We start from the raw sequence: 24,303 nt of genomic DNA, 5'->3' as shown, positions 1-24,303 counted from the left end.
AGGAAAATCCAGTTAACCAAGTAGTTTCTCTGTACTTTTCTACATATGTGATAATTAACCCTTTAATCGAATTCAGATGTTGTGTGTTAGGTGAGAAAAAGCTGACAGTTTTCTTCTGAGTTCTGATACTGTCACGGAGACTGTCACAGAAAAGAAATTGTGGCATGCTGGCGCTGAATTCCAGGCCTTGGCATGTAATGATTTAGAACGAGTATTTGCTTCTGGACCAAGTCTCCGACTGTGAAGAAGACTAGCAAAGATCGGTACAAATAACACTGAGAGGATACAATAACAGCAGTGCTGGTAAGTGACTCCACAGGGCGGGCGGCACCAGCTGCTGGACACAACCCAGGACTGCAGTTTATGGATTGATGTGTTGCAGCACTGTTGCCAGCTGCAGAGTTAAATCTTCAGCTTCTGCTTATCCTAACCTCATGTGAGATATGACCAATTTAAGGACTGTCAGACTTCCTTCTTTAAACTGTTGGAACATGGCTGCCACTGGACCCAGGGTATCAGTCTGGAGATTCTGGATGAACTGTAGGGCCACATCCTTGGCCACTGGTCAGTATAACTGTATGGGTGTGATTCAGCAGCATTACTCACTCTGCACTGTGTGGCTTGGCTTAGAGAAGCTTAGGACCCGCCCCTAGAAATGTTAGACAGAGCAAACTCTTGGGCAGAATACCCGCCCTGGGGATTCTGCTGGGAAGCTGTGCTGAGCACGGATGTTGTTTCTAAAATGTTGCAGTTATTTTTCAAATGAGGTCATAGTTTTGAACGTAGTACTTCAGTTCCTCTTGCACTTACGCACAAAGTAGAAGTATCTCCGCAAGACATTTTAGTTACAGAAAAACAGAATAAAAAAAGCAGAGGGGGGCAGAACCACGATTTGTGGATATTGAACTTCCAGTGTTCCTTGACATACTATCATAAACTTCATAAACTCAAATTAATGTAGTTTTGTTTTATCTTAGTAGTAAAAAGTCATCCCCACAGATTTACCTTGGTGTCAGTTTCGGGTCTTTGCAGTACTTACTCTGCTGGTAAGTAACTGCTGAATTAGCGACATCATAAATACATGTCTGTGAAGTGCAGCTCTGCATTCTTCACAAATTCTGTACTGCTTTCAGAATATCCAGAGAAATGCTTAAGATGTTTCCACCTGATGCAATTTTTATTCCCTGTCTTATGTTCTGTCATGAGGTCTGTTCTTTGCAAAAGAGTCTGAGAAGTATTCCATTCCTGTCCCAGTCCTTTTCATCTTTCCTGGATTATCTCCTTTTCTCTTAATGCACCATCACTACGATGAGGAAGTCACATCAATGCAGTTTGAGTTGGGGGGCAGTTAACTGCTCTTAAGTGGTGTTCTCTAAACATTTCTTCTTTCTACTCTTGCCTCCACCCCTTGTTTCATTAATCTTGTTACTACTTTTGGGGTACGTCTCTGGTGCTTTCTTTTCTCTCACACATGTGTACCATCTCCAAATATTTTCATGTATTCATAAAATCTGATGTATTCTTTTCTTGCCTTTGCAGAAAACTGTTGTGTATGCCTTCCTCTCCTCCTGCATCAGTTAGTGTAGCATCTACTGGGGTTTCTTTGAGTAGCCCATTTGAAATCCAAAGTTGCATTCCCTGCTGTCATGCTAGGATGAGAGTTCTTCATACTGCAGACTTTCCCTTGACTTGCTTTCTTCACTAAAAGCTTCCTGCTGGTGGCTTTTGTGGTTTATCACGTTTGTAAGTTTGCTGTTGGCTGTGACTGTATCTTTCTTCCCCCTTTCCTTCCCTTATGCAAGGCTAGTTAGCTTTACCTACTCGCTACTTGAGGTCTTCTTGTAGCTGTCTACAGGCTATCTTCCATGCCCCCTAGGCAAAGGACTTCTTCCACACGCTTATCTTTGTTCCTAGAACATCTTCTGACCTGACACTGAGATTATGTGCAAGTAATTAGTCAACTGATTAGGATGAGGGGCAGTGAAAGGCAGCCTGTGATGATACTAATTAGGGGCTTTTGGCAATGTAGTGAGAGATGAACAAAGATGATTACAGAGAGATGGGCCTTAAAGGCAAGGATTTACAGTTTTTAGTAAAGGATTTACAGTACAGAAGCTGTTGATTTACCATCTGTGAGAACTGCTGCATCAGTGTTAATTTGAGATGTTTTTCGGAGACTCTGTTCACAAGTAACTCCACGTGATAGTGGTGTGCCCTTTCTAAAACAGTGAAGCGATCTTTGTTGCTTCATTTCTTATGTCTGTTTACGTTGGACCTTCACAGGGACTTCTGTTTGCTGTACCAAAAAGACCTAAAGATTTCTTTCTTGTCAGGTTTGGTGAAGGTCAAATGGCTCCACGTAGTGCTGAGGATATTGTAATGCGGGGATTAGTTCCCTGCAAAGAAAATGCCAGAGTGGAGGATTGCCATATATAAGCCATAACATCAACAACAGGCAAGCACATAAGGAGCCTCTAGTGCTTTTCCTTAGCAAGAAAGAATGTGATCAGAGGGCAGCTGAGTGAACGTGTAGCATCCCCTTTACTCTCATGTCCTGTATCTACCTTGCTCTGAAGTATGGCTGGTTAAAAGGACAGCCTGTAAGCAGTCCATTTCTTCTGTTTTAATATGCATGTCATGGGAAAACAAATCAAAAGAAAAAACAACTGAAAAAAAGTGCGGAGGAGAAGGGGATATGGATGAATGCCACTAGTCCTTTGGGACTGAAGAACATATCTACTGCTGAAAATAGTGAGGGAGTAAAATGTCTTTAGTATTACTATTGCACTTACCTTAAATAAGTCTCCAGTATGCATGAATTTGAAGCTAGACTAAAATACTTTCCTAAAAAATTGGAAGGTAAATATGCTAAAAAACAATGGGAAAAATAGGAAATACAGATTTTATGTCATTGTGGTTGCTTTGTTTAATTCTCAGTTGCTCTCAGACTACCTGAGGTTAGGGGGAGAAAAAATAGAAAATAAAAACTGCCTAAGAACAAGGGAAAATATGGCTGAATGTAATATGTGAATAAAATGTGGGATACTTGTCTTGTAAATGAGGCCATTTTCTGCAGAAAGGAAAGCCATGATTTTGTAGTACTCTCACAACTGTGGAGAAACAGAGATGCGCTTTGTCAACTATGGTTTAAATTTTACATTAATAAAGTAACCTCCTAAGGAATAAAAACTACTAAACACACTGAAACTGGCCATTTGTCTTGCAACTACTAGTTTCAATGTTAAAGAACAAAAGCTTATTATAAATTTTTCTCCAGAAAGTTCTCCTACACAGAACTTCCTGTCTCTGTGTTTTAGTCCTTTATTTACTTTTGTTGAGGTCTGTCTGTAGCCCCATTGTTTGCAAATCAATGCCTTTCTAAATAAAATACCCTATTTCCCAGAACACTGCTAATCATTTCATACCACAGGTGATTTATATCACAATTTTTTTTTCCCCTTGCGATTAAAGCAAAGTGTGTGAAAAGGTGGTGTGCATGTGTTCCTAAAAGTCTCATTCCAGTTTAGTGGAGTTATTTGAAAAGGCAGTGACTTCACTGACTGTGAGGATGTTTTCTGTTATCAGTAACTGCTTTACATCAGTACTCTGAGTGTACGGCTATGTATGTTATTTTCATTAAACATTCTGGACTGGTGGATTCTATATAAAAAGGTATTTATTGTTTTTATGCTTGTCTCCCCCGCACACGCCCTGGGACAACAGACCTGGTAAAGAATTTCCCTGCTTCACAATTCAGAACCCTTTTTAGGTTAGGAATTGTCCAGTACTGTCTTTACTACTACTGTTGGCAATTTACTTACTAGCATCATAAAACTGCATAAGTCTATTGGTGTACTTGTTTATCCTGAGAATAAGACATTTCTAACAATTCATAGGTGCTTGCTTCTGCTTCCAGGAGTAATGTGGGTTTGGAAGTCATAGAGGAAGAGATAGCCAAATTTATATGCAGAACGTTATTAACTGCAATAATAGAATTGTTTGGTTTGTCCTTGTTAAGAAGGGAGGAAAAGTAAAATAGGTTATAAAAATGAGGAGGAAGTAGGGGAAAGAAGGGAAGGGGAAATAGGTAGCTGTGCGCATTAAAAAAAAGTTAGGAACTGTTTAAAATTGGTAAGACAAAGTATTAAAAGGGTAAAGGGGATGACAAAGTAATCATGAGCCTGTCAAGCAGACATTAATCCCGTGCAAAATAATCAAATGGCTTCCTGGCAGTCAACTGTGTTTCATACCTTTAATTCTTCATATATTAATTTCAATCAGTGCAAAGTTATGGGAAATAGATTTTTTTCTCAAAAGAATGTGATGTTTTTGAGGTAAAAAAAGTTTGACTTGACTTAATATTTGTAAAATGTTTTATTTGGTGCCATGTAGCATGTTAATTTAGAAATTGGAACAATATAGAATCATCAGCACACATCAAATGCGTTTCAAAAAATGGCTGATAGGTTTCAATAACGTAATTGTAGTCCGTAATCAACATGGTGTATGTGGAGGTCCTCTGAGGATTAATTTTAGATCTGACAGTGTTTAACCTTCTTATTAGTGATGAGGAAGAAATATAGAGTCATTACTGATAAAAGCATGCAGATGACAACAGGGCTAGCCCCATAGTAAGTAGTGATCAGAGGAGAGCTAAGTGGTCTTGAAAGCTGGAGTGCAAGAAACTGTGTGTTTTGACACAGAAATGAAGACGTGTCTCCAGCCTAAAGAAACACTATCAAGGAAACAATGATTGAAAAAGACTTGGAAGCCATGCTTTTTGATGTCTGATTAAAAGTATTTGAAACAGGAGGCATACTTTGCATTATTACGGTGTCATTGGAATACTTTACCTAGGTTGTGCAGCATCACAACTCGTGAAGGACCACAAATTAATGGGAGCTCAGAAGAACAACTGTGTTGAACCATTAAGTGTTTGGAAGCACACCTTTGAAATTCCTTAAATCTGCCACTGGATTCTGTTCTATAAATCAAATTTACAGTATTTGATCTGGGTTTGCATGCTGTAGAGAACTGCTGTTTATCGATTGAGGTTACCCACAGAGTAGCAGGCCACTAGTAAAACAAGCCTGAATGACTAAACAAATTTCGGCTGAGAATTAGGTGAATTCATTTTTGGAAAAAGTTAAGCGTTGAAGTGGACATTCCTTTGTTACCTGTGGTCCTGATGGGATGTACCCGTGAGTTCTGAGAAGGAGCTGGCTGATGTCATTGCGAGGCCATTTTTCATAACCTTTAAAAGATTGTGGCCTTTGGAGAGGTGCCTGGGATCTGGAGGAAAGCAAATGTCACTCCTGTCTTCAAAAACAGCAAGAAAGAGGATTCAGGAACCTACAGGCAGGTCAGCCTCACCTCAGTCCCTGGGAAGGTGATGGAGCAGCTAATTCTGGAATACATTTCCAGGCCTAAGAAGGTCATCAGGAGCAGTCAGCACGAATTCACCAAGGGGAAGTGACCAACTTAACCTGCTATGATGAAATGACTGGCTTGGTAGATGAGGGGATATTATCTACCTTGACTACAGTAAGGCTTGTGACACTGTCTCCCATAAGATCCTCACAGAGAAGCTGATGAAGTATGGGCTGCATGAGCTAATAGTTTTCTACCCGCCCCACCATCTGAGCAGCCAGGCCCAAAGGGTGGCGATCAGTGGCAAGGAGTCCAGTTGGAGGCCAGTGACTAGTGGTGTATCTAAGGGGTCTGTACTGGGTCCAGTCCCATTCAACATCATGTATAAGATCTGGATGATAAGGCAGAGTGAACACTTAAGTTTGCAGATGACCCAAAAGTGGGAGGGGTGGCTGACAGACCAGATGAGAGTTCAGCAAGGGGAAGTGCAAGGTCCTGCACCTGGGGAGGAACAGCCCCATGCACCAGTACAGGCTGGGGGCTGCCCAGGTGGAAAACAGCTTTGCAGAAAGGGCTGTGGGGGTCCTGGTGGACACCAGGTTGACCATGAGACAGCAATGCGCCCTTGCAGCAGAGAAGGCCAGTGATATCCTGGGCTGCAGTAGGAGGAGTATTGCCGGCAGGTTGAGGGAGGTGATCCTTCCCCTCTACTCAGCACTGGTGAGGCCTTGCCTGGAGTACTGTGTCCAGTTCTGGGCTCCCCACTACAAGAGAGACACAGGCATACTGGAGAGAACCCGGCAAAGGGCCACAAAGACGGTGAAGGGACTGGGGCATCTCTCACATGAGAAAAGGCTGAGAGCTGGGACTGTTCGGCCTGGAGAAGAGAAGGCTCAGGAGGATCCATTCAATGTATATAAATACCCACAGGAGGGTGCAAGGAACACAGAGCCAGGCTCTTTCCAGTGGTGCCCAGTGGGAGGCCCAGAGGCAATGGGCACAGTCTGAAACACAGGGGGTTCCCTATGAACATCAGGAAACAGGTTTTTGTTTTGTTTTTTTTTTTCCCCCTGTGAGGGTGACCGAGCGCTGGCACAGGTTGCCCAGGGAGGCTGTGGAACCTGCAGCCTTGGAGATACTCAGAAACCCTTTGGATGTTGTCCTGGGCAAGCGGCTCCGCGTGGCCGTGCTTGAGCAGGTGGGTTGGACCAGATGACCTCCATCCTTGGAGACAGTAAAAAACCATCTGGATGTGGTCCTGAGCAGCCTGCTGTAGGTCAGTGGTCTCCAAAATCTTTTGATCATACATCCCTATCAGTAAAAAATTTTTGACCATGCACTCCCAATATGTGTATAATTTCTTATAATTTATATACACATATAACTGTACAAATATAATTAGTACAGGTAAAACATGTACAAAAAGAAATGTAAAAGGACTGATATAAAGATGAAATAATATTTTTGAATTTTATTTTAGTAATGTTAAAAAACACCATTTTTGTTTTCCTAGTTAAAATATTGCTATTCATAATGCATTATTAGGGACAGCTCTGTGGTTGAATATGTTTCATTATTTTTTAAAATCTGGGTTTATCACTTTATGATGCAGTGATTTGAAGGTCTGACTCTAAGTTCAGTTTATTTCAGTATTTATAATTTAAAACTTTTTTGGCCAAGTTCTTGTGAGATCTGATTAGGTCATCACTGTTGTTACCTTGTAATGTAGCTGACAGAGAGCTCTTACTATGGAGAAATGACAGCTCTGCCATTTTCTTGTTCTCTTGTGCTTGCGTTATTAGTATCATCTTCAGACTTTGGTTTTTACAAGCCACTTGTCCATTTTGTGGGGGTTACTTTACTTCAGTTAAAGCTAGATAATATCCATAAATGTACTTAACTTGGCACCCTTGAACTGCAAGACATTGCAATTTTCTTAAAGCACACGATCAAGTTAGGGTGTCACTGTCACCCCCTCTGTGTGGTGGAGCACCCACTCTTCCCCCGGGAAGACATGACTGACATACAGACCAGCTGAGAATGCCAGCGTCTATCTGTATATTAACATTAGGAAAGCTTAATTTCTTTCTTATTTTTATGTTTAAATAAAAGGTAGAAGTTCTAATATTTTCTTCGCACACCCCAATGGATTGTCTTGCATGCACCCTACTTTGAAGACCCCTGCTTTAGGTCGTCCATGTTTGGGGTGGGGGACGTGAGATGACCTCCAGAGGTCCCCTCTAACCTCAACCATTCTGTGACACTGTGATTCAAGAATCTAAATCTATTTGTAAACTTACTTCTCAGCATTTTTAAGTGACATGTTTATGTTGTTGTGATACTGGGGTTATTCTGTCCAAATGCTTCTTTCAGAGAGGAAGACAATCAGGAAGAGGACACAATAGCTATCGATGCATAATCTTCAAATCAATACCAGGAGATGATTGTGGGGGAGCGACATGCTTCCACACCTGAAGCTGAAGAGAGGGCTGTCTTGCTAGTTTATGGGAACAGTACTTTGAAGGGCTGTAAACAGTTAGGAATGTTGGCTAACGTGAGAAAGATTCAACTAATCATCAGGATCTGTACAGCACCAATAGGGAGGGAGGAAAGGAGGGAGTGCATGAGGGGCGTTTTATGAAGGAAGTTTAAAAAAAAATTAAAACTAAGAAATGAGTGTACCTCCAGGTCCTAGAAATGTTAAACATTATGGAAAAACAACCCATACAAAACACACTGACTTACTGTGTTAAACTCTTCTTCTAGTATGGTTTTAACTTGAACAAATAACGCTTTGCTTTTCCAAGCTGTTTAGTTTGTGGGCTACCACCCTGGGCTCCAAAAGGAGCAGAGGAACTGTATGATGTGAACAGGTCAGGCTGGCTTGAAAGTAGGATGGGGGACTGCAATCCTTGATTTGACATATCTGTAGGAGAAATTCCAGATTCTACCCACGAACAGAGTTGAGAGCTAAGACCTGAAATGGTGCTTAAATTGATTATGAAAGAAGAGAATGCAGTTATCTCAGTAACTCTGACACCTCTGTGATTTAAAAATATTTAAAATCTGTGATTGCATATGTCACTAAAAGATACGCTGTGGTTCAGGCAGGAATTAATTAAGTCCTGAGGCCTGTGCTGTACGTAGGGTTAGACTGGGTGATGACAGATTAATGTACGAATGACTCGCATCCGCTTGAAATATCCCTGTATTTGGACTGCATTTACACTTGACACAGAATTCTTAGCACCCACTGAAGTCTTCAGACCTGTTGGCTACCTCAAAAAATAAAAACCAAACATAACTTTTATTAAGATTTTTAAGCATTTAAGAAAGATGCATTTAAAGCAATAGTTCAATTGTTTATTGTTTTCTTTGTAAGTAATTAAAAGTAAACGATGAAAGGTAGTTCAAAATACATATAAAAATATCTCTGTATACACTCTATATAACAGGTTATATAATATTACTAAATAACTAGAATAAAAAGTTGATACTTTCAAGTAATTAAGCCAAAAACTCTGAGCTAGTCTAACTTGTCAGTCCTAATCTATACTGTTCAAAGCATACAACATATAGTTTTTATTAGATTATCCTACCCTGAAGTGAATTTTGGCAACTGAGAGGGCAAGACCTTCCCAATTTAGTAATGTGCTGGGGTCCCAGGAATATCAGACCCTTTTCACAAAGGATCAGAGATGTTTATCCCAGTATTATGACCTGGACAAAACATCCCTTTCATCAGACATGGATCAGGAATTAGTAGAAAGCAAAACATAATTTGAATCAACCTGACAACAGTCTTTGGATTTGCTGGTACTCAGGTACTGCAGTTGCTCACGCACAGACCTGAAACAGTTTCTTTAAGGTTAGAAAGTGTGAAGCACCGTGTGGCCTCGATTTGTCATTTTGTTGTGGTACAACGTTTAAGGGAGTTTAGTGCTGACTTAATCCTCTTATAAGCAAGAATTGGCAGTAATTATTTTATCCAGGTAGCGCATTGATGGCGCGCTGTTCTGCTATGTGGAAGATTCAAGAGTTCGTGCCTTGGGTCATATAAACTTGGGCATGTCAATGTTGCAGCAGTAGTGTTTTTAAAAAACACTCTGGAATGTGCGTGTCTCTTATGGTTGATCGGACCTTGTGAAAATGTCAGAGGGTTCTAAAATTAATTATTTCTTCTCCTTCCGGGAGGAGGTTATAGGTGTGATGAATGAAATAAAGTATAATTTATTGCAAGAGATAATGACTAAAAATGAGGAAAAAAAAGCAGTAGCTAACTACATTTAAAAATAGAAAGTTATTTATACCTGTAGCACAGTGAAAGCCTGTTGTGCTGACTGAATTTAACAAGCAGACCTGGGATTCAGCCTTAGCGCTGCTAACGACTGGAGGCGTTATTGATGTAGTGAACTAATTACCTGTGTGATGAAGTTGCCTGCTGGAGGTTTTTGACTGCTTCATCACTGTGGCACCTCCTACAGGTTAATTCATTGAGCAGCACCGGTAAAACCTCCAGATGAAGATCCTGCTCTCTTTTCATCCAGGCACAAAGGGTTGTACTGACAGCAGTAACTAAATAGAGATGAATATTTTCCTGAATTATTGATCGAGTAGCTAGAGCTGTATCAGAGCACTAAATGGTTTGGGATACATCTGTAGCAGTTCATAGTCACTGCATGGCAATACACATACACAGTAACTGTAAAAAGCGAAGCAAAATGAGTAACAGCCTTTCTCACCTGAAGGAAAGCCCCCAGACAAAATGATGAAAAGTTCAGCAGAAGACCTGGAGATTAAAAAAGAAATAATAATAAAAAAAAGGTGGGGAAATTCTTCGATTAGCAGGCAGGGAAGGGGGTGCATGGGCTTCAATATCTGTTTGAATTCTTTCTGTGTATAAAATTCTTTTATGGCATTTGTTCTCAAATGTCTCAGTGCACACATTAAAATTCAGAACATAAACAGCTCATTTAATTAGATGATAAACTATTTCACTTAAAATTTATAGGGGAAAATACCATTTGTAAGATAGTCTAATAACAAATGGAATGAATACTAATGTGTCCTGTCTATTTTTTCATTTGCTCTATCCACTGATGAAGTAGAAAATAGAAGTCTAGATTTGGACAAGAATATATTGGGCAGAAGAAACATAAAATCCATCTTAACATTATTAGTTTTATGAAAATATTTTAGGGTTGTGGAATCCTTTATACAGAAATGTTTAGTGGTTTTTTGTTCTGGTTTTTATGGGGTTTGTTTTGTTTTGTTTGGGTTTTTTTGGTGTTTGTTTTTGTTTGTTTGGTTGGGTTTTTTTTAATTGTGATATAGCTGAAAAGCCTCTGAGAGCAGCAAAGCTAACACTGCTTTTGTTCTTTACTTAAAGCCAGAAGTCTGTAGTAAATAGTCTGGATTTCTCATCCAAGCTTAATATGCTGTTATCTAACAGGATGCACTAAGTGTTCTGTAACAACTGCAGAACTCATCAAGCAAATGGAAAGATTAGCCCTGAAATCAAGCTTCAAACTTTTATTTTCTCACAATCAATAGGCAAGTAATGCACGTTGGATTTATAATGATATCGAGATTGACTGCTTAAATCCTTTTTAAAGTTCAAAGCTGGAAACAGATTGTGTGTACAAGCAATCCACAGCAGAGCTTCTAAGTGGGGGCTTGTGATAAATAAGAGAAATTGGGTTTGACTGAAATGGCCTGTCAATCCCATATGGGTTTAACAGGAAGATTTCAGGCTCAAAAAGACAGGGTTTTGGAGAAGCGTCAAGCATTGGTTTCTCATCACCTGAGATTGCTTTGTGGAGTCTGTCTTCTGGGAGACGTAAAGATAAGAGGCTCATTAAAAATGAGCAGCACCAGGGAGAATGATTGAGCTTCAAGTACACTTGTGTTTTTTAGGTTGAAGAGTTTAAAGGTGAAGATACATTTTAAAAGCTCAACTGGCAGATGAGAAGAATGCTGTCAGGTTTCTCAGTGAAATCCCTTCATATATAGATAAGTAGGATATTATAGTAGTTTTTTGACAACAGAAAAAAAAAAGAACCAAGCCTAAAAAAGCTTACTCAGCTCAGAATGTCCTTATAGTTGGATGAAGTGATAGTTAATCTCTCAGCTATCAACATTGATTTTGATAAAACAGGTTGTCTTCAGTCTTCCTATCTGATTTCTTCAGAGGCAGTACTAACTGTCTGTAAAAGTTGTGGAAGCCAGGGAAGAAATGAGTCTTGGGGCTCACTTTGAGGATATTCTACACCATAGTAGCAATCCGGCAGTGGTATCTTAGTTTGAGGGCACATTGTCTCAGAGCTGATTTTTGCCTATTCCAAGACGTTGCACTGTTGTATTTTATTGACCTTAGAAAAATGTGACCCTGAGCTTTAAAATCAGAATTTAGCTTCTTACTTGCTTCTTATTCTGATATAATCTGTGCTATTAACAGATACAGTTATAGTAGTTACACAGTAGTTAAAATAATTTAAAATATTGTAGGTCTTGATTATTCTGTGACAGCATGAGGGTCTGTCAGTGTCCATCCATTAACCTAAGGCTGTACGGCAAGGAGCGAACAAAGCGACTTTGACCTATGAAGTAACACTTTGGTTTGTTCAGTCAGAGCAAGTGTTCTTTAGCTCAATCTGAATTGTAAATCTATGCGATAAATGTGTTGAAGCAACATAGTCTTTTTCTCATAGTTTCATGCTATGAAACGCAGCTGAAAGCTGATCTGTTTTGTGAAAACTCGTATGGATCTTGGCACAACCATAGACAAGAACAGTGGCTGCTTGCTGCGTTGCTTATTCTTGCCTCCATTCATATCTATTCTTTCATGCACATCCATTACAACGTGAGGAAAATCTTTCGGGGGTATAACTGAATAGCAAAATCTCTAACTAAGAATGAAGATGTTGGATTTTAGTAAACTTAAGAAAAAGTGCTGTTTTTCAAAGTTAGTGAAAATCAGATTGCACCAGGATCAGGAACATAATGGCTTTGTGAGTTGAATGTCTGGCAGTGCTGGTTGTGGAAAAAGTGGTTTGACTGTCCCATATTAGGCTGTGTTTCCCCAGAACCCTAGGATGGATGTAGCGTGAAAAGGTTTGTCCTCATAACAAGCTGAAAATCTAATACAGTGTTTCCTTGAATGGGTGTTAGAGAAATGGTCGGGTGTGGTCTTGTAATCACAGCCTTGGTGATTGTACGTTTCTTAAGTTACATGGTGTTTTAAATAAAGTGTCAGGGTGAGCAGACCCTTTATTGTGATGTATTTTGGCTGCAAGGCAGGCATTTCAATCCCTTCCGCCCAGCTGGGGCGGGGGAAGGCTGAATATCCCCACCGTGTTTTTTCCTTCCTTCCGAATTGCATTTTTTTCAACTCAGATTTTCCAGTATATACATTTCTTTCTTTAATGTTATCTGTGCCGTTTTGTGTTGTTTCCCAATTGTACAGTTTTCAATTGGTTCCCAATTGCCTTCTCCTGCTCTTCTCTCCCCTCCTCTCGACAAATCTTTCTGGGGCAGCTATATTGTGCTGTATTTTATTGATAAACGAAAATGCTGGGGTACTCGTGTGCAGTGAAATGGAGTAAGCCACTTTTAGAATAATCAATTAAAAAAGTGGCATTAATGTGAAGCTTCTTTCCTTCTGTTGAAATTTGCCTATCTTCAACAGATCAGCACAACTGCTTACATCCCTCATAAATACCATATCGAGACATTCATGTGCGTGATTCTTGAGTTTACTCTTTGTCAGGGCAGCACTTTACCTAAGGAAACTATTTAGGATTTTGCTTCTAGGCCTTGGCAGCTCTGTAGAAGCAAATAAAACCAGGAAAAAAAAGAAACCAAGTGAGCAATTTCATACTATGTTAGGTGTTTTCTTTTTAATTACAGCTGCATGGGCTTGGGCATGTTTTGGTGATAGCTCTCCACAGTGAACTGAAAGGAGAAATGAAGGTAAAAGCAATAAAATCGAAGTGAGGAAAGAATAGAGATATTCTACATCACAATTAAATTAATAGGAGCAGCTTCTGTTACCAACATAAGAAATCACAAATAGATGCTGAGTGAAAGAGAGATACCTATGGTATGTATATTGTCACTCAGCTGACAGAAGGGTGAAGTGCTGCAGAATACTGCTTTAAAGTCCAAATTGGCTAACGTATGGTCTGGGAGCTAGACTGAAAATTACCCTCTTTCTTTTCTTCCCTAGGAAAGAGTACAGAAAACACTGCCATGTATTTTTAATGTAGTTTTTCAAAACAGAGGTTAATTTCAAGTCCTTTAAGAGGTACTGCATGTTAACTTGTCAAAAGGAAGTATACCCAGTTGTTACTTGCTTTATATATTACTGCAGTGTGTACATGTGTTTCTCACCCTCCCTGCATGTCCTTACCAGTCTCCATTACAAGTAAATGGGGGGAAAAAAAAATACCTCTCCCACATCTCTGTTCTGCAGCATCTGCTTTCTTTGCTAACCAAGATGATTGAATGCTTTTACACATTTAATAAAGGGGTTTTGTGCACTCCTGGGTGGTAGCTATAAAAATAAATTAAGTGAATCCTATGATATAAACTATATGAAAGAGGTGTTCAGTTGCATTTTTGTTTTTCTCAGGAGGCTTATTCCACTGCCAGAATATCTTTTGAATTTTTAATTCTATTATAAGTGTATGAAAAGAAAGTTCCTTTTGTTAGTTATTTGTAGGTCAAAGCTTTGTGTCAAAACGTTTCAGGCAGTTTATACAAGAGATTTCTGTGCTTTGAAGCAGTTTTGTCAAGATACAAAACATATGGGAAATCTGCCTTTTATTTATTAAGTTTTGTAGTGGTTTTGACCACAGTCCAGAGTTTTGGCAGGTTGAATCAGCTCCCAAACACATGGACATCACCTGTGTCCCTTTTGCAACCGGTATGCCCAATGTGATCTTTTGACTAAGCTGTACACATCTGTAGGTTAAATATATGTTACAAATTGGACTTCTAGTTCTTGAAAAGTCATTCCAAAGTACTTTATCATATAGAGGTTTTCTTTTCTTATAAGGCTTTCTTTCAAAAAAGTTACCGTAACAATATTTATTACATTTGTAAAGTGAATTCTCTGATCTGGAACTTGATTTAAGCATTAAAATAATAATTTAAAATGTACAATGGTTTATATACAAAAAGAAATTAAAACAACACAAACCACCAAAAACACCCCCAACCACTGAAATTTATCTATAGCACCTATTTGTACAAGGAGTGTATCTTTTAGCATTAACTTGTGTTTTGACTGGAAGACCAGCCAGTAGTTTTAACACACGGCATGATATCCTTCCCTATTACCAAAGCATAAAATCCAAATGACTCTGCAAATATGCTTGTTTTAATAATAACTTTCAAAATAGGCTTTCCTAAATACATTTCTACATAATCCTCTATTTTCTCTATTGGATTGAACACTCAAATGTTTCTTTTGGTAGATGTGTTCTAATTAATGACAACTGCAGCAGGGATATAACGTGTGTATGTAAGCCTACGTGTGCACTTGCCCATAAAATCCATGCCATACATTAAGAAAAGCTATCACTAATATTGCAAAATCAAACATCCTGGCATTAAAAAATGCCAGAAATAAGTTTGCTCACAGAACGTTAATGTGCACCCATTTTCCCATGGGCCTCAAATGTTCACTGATGTAAAAATGACATGAATGTATGGATGTTATTTGCTTATACAAGATGAGAAGCTTTTATTCAGTGTCTCATCTGTTATCCTTGGTGAGTGATGTCTGTTCCAATGTCTTGGTATCTAAAAGGAGGTTAAATGCACATTTTGAGAGGAAACTGTTCTGTTTTTTCAGGGCCTTTCACTAGAGTCCAGGAACTCAAATTTTGAATTATTCTCAGTATCTATTAGGCAAGTGTAATTTTTTTAGAAAACACTTTATTTGCCTAAATGTGGGCAGGTTTCCAGGGGAAGTTAGAACCGACAGATATGTCTTCCATAAAATGCAACTTCGCCACATGTCCCATGTCACCAAAACTGAAACATTTTTAGACATTTGTGTTGATTCAGTTTCTGTCAGGTAAGCGGAGGGAGAACAGAGAGAACAATTGTAAATGTTTTATGAACATGTGGTGAGCTTTTGAAGTCTCATAAATAACAGTTTGAAATGTTTATCTGAAATTAGGTGGGGTTTTTTTCTGTATACTGTCATCACCTGCAGTACTTCTGGAATTGCGTCCGTGAATTCGGAACTCTCTAGCGTTCTCATACTGCCTTTTCCACATATCTTAGCACATTTTTGTATCATTTTCCATCTGTTATTCTCCCTTACAGCCAGAATTAATATCTGGCCTTTCTGAGTTGCAAAATACATCCTTTGATCTCATCATCTTTGGTCTGGCTCATGAGATTTTTCCAGATAATTCTTCCATCGTCTACCTTTTTCAAAACCCTTTCTGAGCAAAGCGGCAATCAGAGAAGTTCTTTAATTGTAAAATCTGTTCCCTCTTGCTCTTCTCCCTCACCCCCGCGGATATGCAGACTTGACAAAATGTAGATACTGTTTTAAATTAGATTGACTGTATGCAGCACATGGTTTTTTCAGACTCCCTGACCAGTAATCTAGATTACAGTATTATTTCACAGCCCTGAACGCTCACCTCTAGTATAAATCAAAAACCTGGCATATTTCGAGAGAAAGTAAATGTTCCATTTTAAAACAGACTACCCACTGTTGAAAGCTCACTTGTAAAGCCTGTATAAGAATTTCTGGTCTATGTATGTCACTGCAGATACGTGGCAGCTCTGCGTGCATGTTGGAGGCACACAGAAGAGTGTCTTTTGCTAGCTATCTCTGAGCTGGCATGTCTGGAAGGTCCTTTCAATGTGTAATGCTGTAACACCTTTGAGAGGGCAGGTAGAGCAGCCTTTTATTTTTTTTTTTCTTCCCCAGAGAATCTACGCACAAAGCAGAATCCAGGCAGGCCACTATGCCCTGTTTCTAATTCATTCCTTGAACTGTCCATTTATGTAGCTGTAGTTAAGTTTACTTGAAGCTTTATTGGCTCAACAATTGGTTGATTTCATTGAGATAAACAGTTTTGTATTGGGTAATTTCTGTCATCACCCTATCTTTAATAAAAGTTATACATCAGACCAGACCTGTCATACAGGTTTAGAGACAGCATTTTAATTTTTTTTATATTAAAAATTGTCTATTGATTCCCACTTCTGCTTTCTATGTTAGCCAGTTTATAACCGAGAATGGCTTTTTGTTTTCCACTTTATGACTTCTTACCTCCCCCCAAAGGAGTTGTTTATTCTCTGATTTGACGGTTTGTCAGCTTAGGGGCTCAGGATCCCATTTTCCTAATGCTGTGTTTCTCAGATCATTTTCTAATTGTCATGAGAGTGTCTAGATAGGATGACTGCCCCAAAATCTAAAACTTTAAAAATGTAAAAGGAAGTGCAAGGCAGAACAGTAATGCTGCCTCATCGTCCTGAGCAGTAACCCTTGGGGATGAAAGCTGGCTCGTTCACAGTCTAGTGTTCAACAATTGCAGTTTGTCACAGTTCTCAGTTATTTCACTTCTCACTTGCTGTGGTGTGTTGTCCAGGTGACGTGCTTGGTCCTTGCTGTCGGATGCAGGGATGATCACTATGACAGGAGGGAATGCAGCTGGCTGAGGAATGGTTTGGACAGAGGCTCCTTTTCTTCTTTTTATAGACAGAAAGACAAGATCCATTGCCTAAGAGGAGATTAATCTTTCACTGCATTATCGAAGGCCCCTGATACTGCGTGTGATCTGGACACCCAGCTTTTGGATCAGATATCAAAAGCTTTATTTCTCTTTCAAAGAATAGCTACATTGTACTTAGAGTTAATCAACATAAACACATGTCCTTTACGAAATCTAAAATACAGAGACAACAGAATTGAACAACACTAACAAAATGTTGGATTCAGGAAACTTATCTTCTGAGCTTGCCTATTCTGCAGCAGAGTTCATGATACTATAGCAGTCCAGAAACCACAGGGTTTTGCTGTAAAGAAAAAATTAATTTTATCTCAAAGCAGGGCCCCTGTATCAGTTTAGAGTGCACACACGTTCCTGGCCAATGCTAGCATTGATACTCATAAGCATTACAAGTTTTAGCACTTGTACATTTGGCAGCAAATTTTTCATAGAAAGTACAAATTGATCTGAGATCTTTGCAGTATATAAGACCAACTGAAATAAAGCAGTATCCGGCGTAACTTGAATTTTTTCTATGTTACTTTTTGTCACTTAACCAATTTTGTCTTCTATTATCCTACTTTTTGATAAGGTCTTCTTGGAGAATACTTCGTAACAGATGCCGTGATTATAGTCTGTAACACAGAGAATACTTTGAATAAAACTTTATTCACATTAGGAAAAATATAGTGTATTCTTTATCCCATTTACTTTAATTGGTTGCTTTCATCTTAAATTATGTTCCTTGCTGGAGCTCATAAATTTTTCAAGATCTAAAGTAATTTAACCAAATAAAAATAGAAACATGCAAAAAGGACTATTTGGACAATGGCATAGTTATATTGAACTGGATCTGAATTCATGATGGTTAAATGGATAATTGCAGTTGAAAGAACTGTAAGCTGTAATAGACTGTGTTGCATCTTGTGCATTCATCAATTCAATTCCTCTTAGGGATCCAAAAATACCTATAAAATATAGCGTAAGCCAAAGAATCTTAATGGGTGATGTATCTCCTCTTTTACTTATACACATTTCAGCCAGTACAGACTTCATCCTTTAAAATACTGTTAGGTTATCCAAACTTTAATGTCAGTATAACAGGCAGGGAATTTGTTTTGCTTGATTAAACTGTATAGCAAGTGATATGTATTTTGATTGTTATTATAAATTTGGATCACAAAAATGGACAGAATGTCTCAAGTGTGCTAGATGATTATAAACAACTGCTTATCTTGGCAGTGGCTGGTGTTTCAAAATAGTGCAACGATGAGAGACATTGAAGACCACGGATGATTTTTCAGATTTTACTAGCCCTGTTGATATCATATGTGGATAACTTTTTATGACATGGAAACCTTGTACAGTAAGAGCATCATGACTAGAAAATAGGTGAAGCACTGCAGAAGGCGGCAGGAGGGCTTGAGTAAATGCAAATGTAGGGTTTTGTCAATTGTGATGTGTTTCTTAAGAACAACTTATTTGTAATACAGTCAGATGTGAGGGTTGGAACTTCGGGGAGCAGGCATAAGCTATTAGGACTGTTGGTGACTCTTGATTTACAGTAATTGTTACTAATTTGGCTAAGGGTTTTGTTTTGTTTGGATTTTGTTTGTGTTTTTTCCAGTAAGATGTTCCGTGTTATTCTTACTTCAGTTTATAAATTTGCCTATACTTCCAACACCTATATATGCCATGGATGCTACATTAATCTACAAAAGACTTTCCAAAAAGTCATGGCTGTGCAAAGCCTTATTAATATTCATCTTCTCATTAGTGGCTGGCTTCATAAAGATACATGGCTTGGCATCCGTGCTGTTAAAGGTCTTATGTATGCTGGTCAGTTCGCTGGGTAGGTGGCTGTACAGTTTGGTTACTTGTAGTAATACTTGCCACAGTTTGGTTATTAGTTGTGGGTGGGACTGACTTAAGAATGAAAGGAGTTTAAAAGTTCCTTTTAAACTCTTCCTAAAGCAGATGTGAAGATTAGATACGCATTTTGAGGAAGTTGTAAGATAGTAAATTCACAAAGGTTTGAAAGGTGTAAATGGCAAAGATGAAAGAAAAAAAAGAGAATCTGACAGAGTGATTAAGCTATAGACTCGTAAGAGAAATGAAGAAAAACAAGCAGTGAGTCCTGGGTTGACAGACAAGTGATCTAGGCAAGCAGAACTGTTGTTCTATTTAGCCATGTTTTTGACATCTTCCTAATTAGTGAGAAGGGGAGGAGCCTTTACTAACCATCTGGAACCACAAACTCTTCCTTTTTTTTTTTTTTTTGGGTCCGTCCGTTCCCGTCCATCTGCCGTCCCCGTCCCCCCCCCCCCCATTGGACATATTGCAGTGCTTGTCTGCACTTCTGTGTTTAGAGCAAGACAACACCTTAAACTTTTCTATGTCTTCTTATCGCTAGAGATATGTATGATATAGTGAGGTATGGGAGCTGTTTCGTGCATTAGTTAGTCCTGTATATGAAGTGTAAACCCTGATTTATGCCAGGTTTTATTTGGGTGGGGTTTCTTTTTGCCAGGCTTGACTACATTGCATACTGCATAACTTGATATTTCAATTTATGTCCTAGTATCATTTGCAGTACCTTTGCAAGGAAACTATCTTTTGCTTCACCTGTGGTATGTTGGGTTTTTTTGTTGATTTTTAAATAATTTTTTTATAAAAATGCACAATAGGTCTGTAGAAGTTGATGTTTTACTTTTGTGTCTGTAACTTAGTTTGTGGCGTATTTTATGACGTTTGAAGTAATACTTATGCAAGGACTAGAACAAATGTGTAAATGGCTGCCTAATTTTCTAAGCTTTCCCACTGGAAATGTTGTAGATGGTATTTGATATACTTCATACAAATCTCTTGTATTTCTGAATTTGTTTAACGTTAGGAGAGAGGTAATTTATATTTGTTGTTGTCATTGAGGTGAAATATTAAGAGTTTTGAGTTGAGAGTTCTTTAATGAGTTTTCTGTTCTCACTCGGTTACCTAGTTGAATCTTGTGCACTTAAAATTGTACAGAAATACCCAGAGATGCCAATTTCCCTGATATACCTACAACTTACAAAGAATTCCTATAGAAAGATATCTTAGAACAGAGAGGTGTATAGGATGGCCTGTATCCAAGGGCAGGGCAAACTCCATTGGTGTTTATAGACGTATCATCTGTAAGAGTACAAAAAATGAAATTATTTGGTGACTGCATATAAAATTAATTTTTTTGAAGATTATATGCTTGCAAAGTGCTTGTCATGAATCTCAAGTATAAACTGGGACTAGCTATTAGGAAGGCTGGACATCAATTAGGTGAAGCTTGCCAGGTATAATGAAATTTTGTCTTCTATTATCCTACTTTTTGATAAGGTGTTCTGTAATGCCATTTGTAATGTTCTAGGAAAACTTAGATTTTTAAAGATTTTTTTTTTTTAAAGCTAGGTTTTGTCTGTTTCCTGTTTTAATACAGCTTGGCAAGGCTAAGCCTGCTGTGCCTATGGACAGATAGCAAAGATGATGAATAGTCCATAAGTTTAGTTTTGTTTGAACAGCTGTAGAATTTACTTTAATATGGACTGAAATATCCATGACTAGGGTTATATTTGTTTTCCTGAATAGGAAATATGTCATTCTTTCACTGGAGTGAAACATCAAACATCAAAGAACACAGAATTTTATAACCGTGTGCTAGTCTCCTGTTAGAAGAGAATGATGTAAAAAAGCTGGAAAAGTTTCCTCTGTACCAAAAGGAAAAAGTAAAGCTTTTCCATTGTCTTGTGGATAACGTTAGATTCCATTCTTCTAAATCTGTGACGTTAGATTTTTCCCTGCCCCAGCTTGGGGTAGTGTGAGCTTTTATAACATGTTATTCTTTTCTAAATTACTTAGAAGGGAATGGGAAAAAAAGAGAAAATAATACTGTTTTCTGTCAGAGACTTTGAGGTTACGCATAGACAGGCATTTTGAGGGAGATGTGCTGTATTGTACCAGAGGTGCTGATCCCACAAACACCCAGGCTGGAACCAGTTTGCAACACAGCACACCTGTGAGCATCTAGGCCTTCCCTTACTTGGAAACCAAGACACGGGAATGGGAGCTGATGTTCCCACACTTACAGTTTTCTTCTAAAATGTAGGTTGTCAGGCATGGAATAGTTTTTCCTGAAGAATGCTAATCATTCAATCTGTCGATGTTCTGAGTTTTACTCCTTTTTATTTTGCTGGTTTGTTTTCATTACCTGATGATTGTGTCATATGAGAAAATTTGTCTGCAGTTCTAAATCTGCTCTTTTACCCTTGGAATTTTGTTTTCGTGACAAGAAGGTTTTATGCCCTCTCAGAAAGTGATGATTAATAAATATGTATTCATTTGTACTAAAAGACACTTAAAAATTACACAGCCTGCATTGAATCCTGTTGCAGTTGTTAGGTTTATTAACATAGTCTGTTATCTGCATGCCTTGTTTAATTTTTGTCTTTGTGTTTATTTTACAGGATGCTGTACTTTCGATGAGCCTCTCAGTTCCTGTGGCTATAGTCAGTCAGATGATGATGATCTTAACTGGGATCAGGTGAATGCACCGGTAAAGCCCTCCTCAGATCAAGGGATGCCATCTGGTTGGTCTTTTATTTTGCTCTGTTTCTCTTTGACATTAGCTTATGGGTTTATTCAGTGTTTCTTAACAGTACTATTGTTAGAATGTTACTTTGTCTAATTCTGTTTGTTAACTGCAATACTCAGATCTTCCAAGTGATTTTTGTGAGGGATGTTTTGTAAAGCAAAGGTTTTCTTTCATTGTGTGGGAAACATAAAGGTTAGGAAGTAGAAATAGAAACCTGGTGTCATCAGGAAAGGCAGAAAGAAAACAGAATGATGGCATGAAAATGAACATGACGTAGTGCTAAAGACAGAACTACTCAGGAAGACTCAGAGGAAGAGGGAATAGTAAAAGATAAAGACAGCCTTAGGCATTTTCATTGAAAGAGATATTAATCAAAATCTGTTTTGAAAAGAAATGGAGTGTGAAAAAGAGGTGAAAGAGAAGGGAGAGGAGAGGTATCCTGAAACAAAAGGCCTCAATATTATGCTTGTTGTGTTTCAAAGACAGTTTTGATACTATTATTTAATGTACTTTTTGCACTGCATGCAGTTGGACCTAATTCCATAGCAGCAGCTGTTGCATTCTATTGAACTACAAACTTACCTGGTAACACAGTCATTCCTTTAGGACTTCACCCCCACAAAAACGTAAAATCTGACCACTGGTTTTACTTTAAACTATTCAGTAGCCCAAAATTTATCAATAATTCTTTTTTCAGGTTTTTGTCTAAGCATGTTAAGAGTTCCCCCTGTGTAATGATCTCCATCTCCTGGGGGATGATTGCCTGCAGCCCTTCTCAGCATCATCTTTGACTTTTAAAGACTGAGCCTCCTGTGACTATTGTCACCTAAAAGTAGCCAAAACAAAAAGACCACTTAAAAAAATCACTAGTCGTAGCATCATGGGACTTCTGCATTAGCCTCATAATTTAGTATAAATATATGGAGGACACTTAAAAGCATTGCAGATGAATGTCCTGATGTTTCACATCCATTTCAATTAGTTACTTATAGCATCCGTAATGTACTTTGGCCTTTGTGTAAAATATCTTTAATAGTTGTCCTTCCCAAGAAAATGTTCCTTCCTTATTTTTCGATAAGGGAATTAGGAGAGAAACAGTGAGAATCTTCAGAAGTGACTATATAAACAAAACCTGAACATATGCAGTCATCACTAGTGGACTAATAAATGCACTAATGTATGGTATGCTCTAATCAGCCCTAGATATCCTTTGCTTGTAAAAATGCTCTTGGCAGTCTTCACTACAGATTTTTCAGTGTTGCTATGTGTTGTGGACAACATCATATCTGAGGGTACTGGTTGACTTAAAGTCCCTTTTTCTTCAGCACTTTGTTTTCTCTGGCAAAGGTAGAGCTCCCAACTTCAAGATGAATGTTCAGTTTGCCTGAGTCCCGGCACTTGGATCGTCAATACTGGATTGAGTTCATCATTGCAGATAAAGGAGATTCTTGCAAATTCCTTTTTAAACTGGCTCTTGTCCAGTGGTCTTGGCACACTGTACTAAAGATTTTCTGGACTATTTCATTAGCGCTTAATACTGTTTCTCAAGTTGGAGCTAACAAACATAGTTTATCAGTCATCTTGGCTTGCAGTACAAGCTATACATTCTTTTCTCGATCACGGCACTGGAAATTCTCTTTCTATTCCACATTTCATTCATTACTCTCCCCACTTGGATTTTGTGAAAGCGATTGTCCTTCTTGGCAGATAGAAGGGGGTCAAATCTGTTCTTTTCTGTGGTGGGCTTGAAGACTTTTTGGTTTGTTTTGTTTTCTCAGGGGCAAGAGTCCAGAGTAGGGACTGGTATTTTTATTGAGATAAAATTATATATACGTAATTTTATTTATCAGATGTCATACAACTTGTTTCTTATTTGTCTTCCTGCCTTTTTATCAGAAGGTGAAAATAATGTTCTGATGATCAAGTAAAAAGATAATAAATTTGGTAATAAATTATGTTTAGAGTTTAGGGAGTTTTATTTCTGTCCATAAAGGAAGTAAAATATGCTTTGGGAGTCTTGGGTCAGAAGATGAAGAAGTCAGTCTGAGGAGGGTTGTGGGTATTGGTGCCTTAAAAGGTCAAAAACCCCTTTGAGAGGGAAAGAAATGTTCATTTTTTGCAAATGAGAAGCAGTGTGTCTAAGGGCACGATTCAGTCAAGTGGTATCTAATTTTTCTTCATAATTTCATCTAGACAGTTTTTCCCTGTTCTTATTCAAATCATCATCTTAATGATTTTCATTAGTTTTCAGTTAGCCTTAGCCAGAGAGTTATGTGATACACTTAAAAAATGATTTCAAGTAGTTTGTCAGCAGTTTCTGAGCTACATATTTTAGAAAAAATAACTTCAGATGATAACGAATAGAACATCTTAGATTAATGGTTTGTGGGGAATTCTTGGCTTGAAAGCAAAATGCTTTATGCAACAATGTTGTAATACTAGACTGAGACAAGAACTCACAGTTCAGTAGTCCCTTGTCAGTCGAAAAAAATTAATGCACAAAACTTCCTAATTTCAGGCAATATGCTCCAGTGGGTGAGCTGATGTCAATATATAAGGCTTTGTATAATTTGG

General features: G+C 38.3%; 1 protein-coding gene across 9 annotated transcripts in view; it reads left to right on the top strand.

The window, feature by feature from the left end:
- PTPRM (protein tyrosine phosphatase receptor type M) overlaps nucleotides 1–24,303 on the top strand; it is a 495,513-nt gene that overhangs the window by 88,649 nt on the left and 382,561 nt on the right. For all 9 annotated transcript variants that reach the window (XM_075084712.1, XM_075084711.1, XM_075084710.1 and 6 more), the window contains exon 2: nucleotides 21,602–21,724. In XM_075084712.1, the coding sequence (XP_074940813.1) occupies nucleotides 21,602–21,724 (123 nt within the window). The remainder of the gene's footprint in view (nucleotides 1–21,601; nucleotides 21,725–24,303) is intronic.

Source organism: Phalacrocorax aristotelis, chromosome 2, assembly GCF_949628215.1.
Source record: "Phalacrocorax aristotelis chromosome 2, bGulAri2.1, whole genome shotgun sequence".
NCBI lineage: Eukaryota > Metazoa > Chordata > Aves > Suliformes > Phalacrocoracidae > Phalacrocorax > Phalacrocorax aristotelis.
Note: the sequence above shows the minus strand (reverse complement) of the source record. Positions and strands in the feature narration are given on the sequence as shown.